The 4,561-nt window shown below is 34.4% G+C and overlaps 1 protein-coding gene across 1 annotated transcript in view; it reads right to left on the reverse strand.

The window, feature by feature from the left end:
- Positions 1-1,591: 1,591 nt before the first annotated feature.
- LOC106868078 (uncharacterized) overlaps positions 1,592-4,561 on the reverse strand; it is an 8,648-nt gene continuing 5,678 nt past the window's right edge. Inside the window, exon 2 of the mRNA XM_014913193.2 lies at positions 1,592-2,821. Within this exon, the coding sequence (XP_014768679.1) occupies positions 2,600-2,821 (222 nt within the window). The 3' untranslated portion in view covers positions 1,592-2,599. The remainder of the gene's footprint in view (positions 2,822-4,561) is intronic.

The raw sequence follows: 4,561 nt of genomic DNA on the forward strand, positions 1-4,561 counted from the left end.
TGGTGTAAAGTCCCAATCAGATCTAGTGTGACATGGTGGTAGAGTGTGTAGTAGACAGGGCTATTAGAACAAAGAAATAGTCTTGGAAGAATGGTAGTAGCAGAGAGCTAGAAGACAGGTATACTTAACTGGGGAAGAGGCAGAAAGGAAGAAGTTTATCAACATTCTGTTGCATGTGGTGTTTCAAATTGCAAGACAGCGTCAGAGATGTAGGCAATGTGGAAGCTAGGGGTAGATGAGAGTTGTACAAGCCATAATGGAGAAATTTAATACTGGCTACTTTTTTGAGTTCCTCTACACCGACGACCTTCTTCTTATTGCTGAATCAGTATAAGAACTAGAAGAAATTTCAGGTGAGGAAGCAAAGTCTGGAGTTAAAAGGCATTAGAGTTAATTTAGCAAAGACCAAAGTCCTAGTAAGCAGGAAAACAGACAACTCACTGATCCCTTCAGGGAGATAGTCCTGCTCAATATGTAGGTGGAAACCCCATATGGTGTACCCAGTGCAAGCTATAGACACATTAAGAGGTGCAGTCATTATATGTGGCAGATGTGCAGGTACATTAAACACCAGGAACATATAGGGGAATTCTTAGAAGTGATAGACAGTTTCCCTTAGTCAGCAGTGGAGAAGGGCTGGGCTAAATTCAGGGAGCTGCTACTATTGTTGGTGACAGACATTGAATGATGATGATGATGATTATATATATATATATATATATATATATATATATATATCACCATTGGTGACCGATAGTTCCATTGGTTATTGCTTTCCAACAGGAATTTGACACTAAGAGACAAGAGAGTGTACAAAATAAGAGCTAAGAATCTTATAGATCACCAATTTTTGTTGTTTTCTCACTGATGCTTATACCTTTCATTTGTTTACATTTATGGTCAACCTAATGTAACATAGAAGACGTTTGGCTAAATTGTTCTGCAAACTTGGTATCAAATTGCAAAATGAACATATATAATACAATGCCAAAGTTTACTATCATATCTGAACAGACAAGGGATTCCAAAACGTCCACTTTTCCATACTTGCCTGCACTGGAGTTTATTGAGGCAGATTTTCTATGACCAGATGTCCGATTGCCAGTTTCCAAGCAAGGTAATATTTCTCCATGGCCAGACATGGCCTTGCAGAATATCGGAAATGACATTCATTTATGATTACAAATGTCAAGACAAACACACGACAGGCTTCTTCGTTTCTGTCTATCAAATCCACTTACAAAAGTTAGGTCAGCCCAGGACTACAGAAGACACTTGTCAAGAGCATCATGCAGTGGGACTGAACCAGAAATGTCACTAACTATATATTTTTTTTTTTTACTCCTGGCCTTCACCTACATCTGCTTTCTGTTGTCATAAAATGGTTGTCTCCCCTACCATAAATATGTGTTGTGTTAACCCTAATTATGAATAGTCACAAAAGTTTAACTAGGTACGTATTAACATTTTTTTTTTTTTTTAATGGACTCCAAATTATCAATGCCATTCAAAATGATTTGCAAAATGAAACCTTTCTATTTGGATTCGAAGTAGATACTTAGAACACTTGAAAAAAAAACCAACAAGCAGATAAAATTTTAAATTGTAAATTTATTTGAGAAATTAAAATAACATGAATTTGAAAACAGTTAATAACTAGAAGTAAAATCAGACCCAACCCTTAAGGCTTTCAATAACTTGCATGCAATGTAAGATGAATTACTCCCAAGTTAGGAATTATAAAGAAAGAAGCTGATTATTGTGTGTGTATATATATATATATATATATACACACACACACACACATACATACATAAAATCTAAGATTTAACTGATCAGCATTAGCTATTTAAAATCTACAATTTAAAATTGCCTTAAAACTTAATCCTATTAAAAATGTTACATAAAAAGCAAAGATTTTGTAATAGAATGCTATATATTTTATTTAAGTTATCTTCATAGAAGATGTTAAATAATCTGTTATTACCTCCCCTTTCACTGTGGTTTACTTTATGTACAGCAGTAATTATTTATAGCTGGTCAGGTACAACCACATAAAACATTATACCTAAAAGGTTACAACAATGTACCAAGTCATAATTTTAGAATTTACTTAGACGATGGTATACAAAAGAAAACACCACCATTTAGAGTCAGACAGTCATCTTTAATCAGAGACTGGTTGCCAAAGCAATTCAAAATCTGAGTCAGCCAGATGTAATAAATAATAAATAACTAAGGCCAGATACATTAACTGTTGCTTGCTACATATATGTATTGAGAGATGATATATCATTAAAGACATACCATCACTTCCAACACCAACCACAATGTTGAGTTAATAGTAATTCAAATATTACTTCAAAGCTTATATGATCTACAAAGTTCCAAAAGACCATCATATGAAATTTTTCTTTTTAGTTTAATTACAAAAATATTTCATTTTGTATCACAGAATGCTTCAATGACGACATTTAAGATGATGTCCATTTGACAGTTGTCTGTATGTGACAAGATTGCATTTAACAGTCTGTAATGTAGTCTTGCCTAAAGAAAATACAATAAACCTTCAGTTAGGCAAATTCTTTACTAGATGCATTTAGTAATGTTCATATTTCTTTCGAAGAGCCAAGATCTTCAGTCTGTGAGAAGGATCCAAAATTGGTTTCAACACTTGCTCAGTGTTTTCTATCCGACATCGAAACCTCTCTGAATCAATATGAATTTGTACCCATTCACCTTTACGGGCAGCTTGGTAGGCAAAACTCCATACAAGCATAAAATGCTTGGTTTCTAACTTCTCATCAGCAGCAAAACGAACCTTTGGAGAAAAAAAAAGTAATAAGAAAATTAAAGATCAATTTCAGGGAAAGCAAACTAACACCATACTATTTCAATACTATTACCAGCAAACTGCTGAAAGTATTTTTCAGCTTAATTCCCAGATGAATACATCAGAGTATGTGAACAATCAACATTTACCTTTCTGGCATATATGTATTTAAAAATATAGACTGATTTACTTAGCAGTGATCCTGATAGCTTCATAGTCCACTGTGCTTATAGGTGGAATAAAAAAAAACACCTGAAAACAAAATTCAGCACTAGAAAGAGCACACAGCCATAGAACAAAAATATTTTGTTCAACCTATATCATTATAAGAAAAACAAAGATTGTTTCTCACAGGCGAAACAGTTAACTGAATAAAGTGCACCTAATGCCAGGCAACTGCATTATAATAAACTGTTGGTATGCCTAACAACAACCATGCAACACAATGGTCTGCACTTGGTCGAAACCCAATGATGCATAACATACAAGCCCAACAAAAGGCAGCTGGAGCAGAGATTAAAATCAACCATGCAATACATGGAGATACTGGAGGCTTCCTTGTATCTGGAGTAGTAGCTATCAAAGTAAGGCATCTTTGTATTGTATTTAGACATTACTATCATACAAATTAATTTTCAATTATAAATTCTTTTGTATTTATATTTTAGTATTAGTAATAAAAAACATTTGGACTTAAACTTTATACAAATAAATGCGGTAACGTTCACTTTCATTTCACCAATGATTCCTGCCTTAAATTGCTTCATTTTCACACCTTCAAGAGAAAGATCGCCTAATTATACTGACGAGACTACTACAGCAACATCCACTAAAGCACAGGAAAGAAAAAAATTACAAATTCTCACAACAGATTTTAAACTGTGTGCATGAGAAAATGTATTTCTATTTGTGAATCTTTTATATCACAAATAGAAATACATCGGCATCTTAGACAAGTGAGTTCCACTATAGCCCCGGGCCGATCTAAGCCTTGCAAGTGGATTTAATAGACGGATACTGAAAGAAGCCCACCATTTGTCTGTCCCCCACCAGTGGCGGTTTGTTTACGTCCCTGCAATTTAGCGGTTCGATCGAAGACACTGATAAAATAGTACTGAAATGCGTGGAGTTCTAGTTTAAACATCCTCTATAACCTCTTACATCTTTTTGGAATTTTCATAAAGTTCTAGCGAATTTTAGGCCATCTTATTTTTGTTTTCAAGTGAAAGATGTCTGTACCTGTATGTGTGTTATGTATACGTGCATACATAAATACATAGACCTTTTTTGTATGTGTGAGTGAGTGAGTGCCACCTAGATATACATGCGAACACACATACACACTCTCCACAAAAATGCTTTACGGAATCTCACATTTTCGGCTATGGAGATTTCAATTCTGAAATTTTTTTTTCACAAATCGCAACTTCAAATTTCTACCCCCACCCACCCCTTCTTCATTTTCTACTTTTCCGGAATTTTTTTGCGAAATACATAGAAAAATACGGGGATTCTGATTCTGAAAATAAATTGTAAAATTTCAACTTTTCGGACCCTACCACCCTAAACTCCTCTCCTCCCGATTCTACGGCCTTGGCCATCAAGCAGGCTATATCCACATGCTAGAAATAACAGCCAAATCTCACAAAACTGCGATAACATAATGAAAGAAATATGTAATCTATTCACTTTTCTGCAAAGATTTTTTTCAGAGTATTTTTTTTTGAA

This window comes from Octopus bimaculoides, chromosome 6 (assembly GCF_001194135.2).
Source record: "Octopus bimaculoides isolate UCB-OBI-ISO-001 chromosome 6, ASM119413v2, whole genome shotgun sequence".
Classification (NCBI taxonomy): domain Eukaryota; kingdom Metazoa; phylum Mollusca; class Cephalopoda; order Octopoda; family Octopodidae; genus Octopus; species Octopus bimaculoides.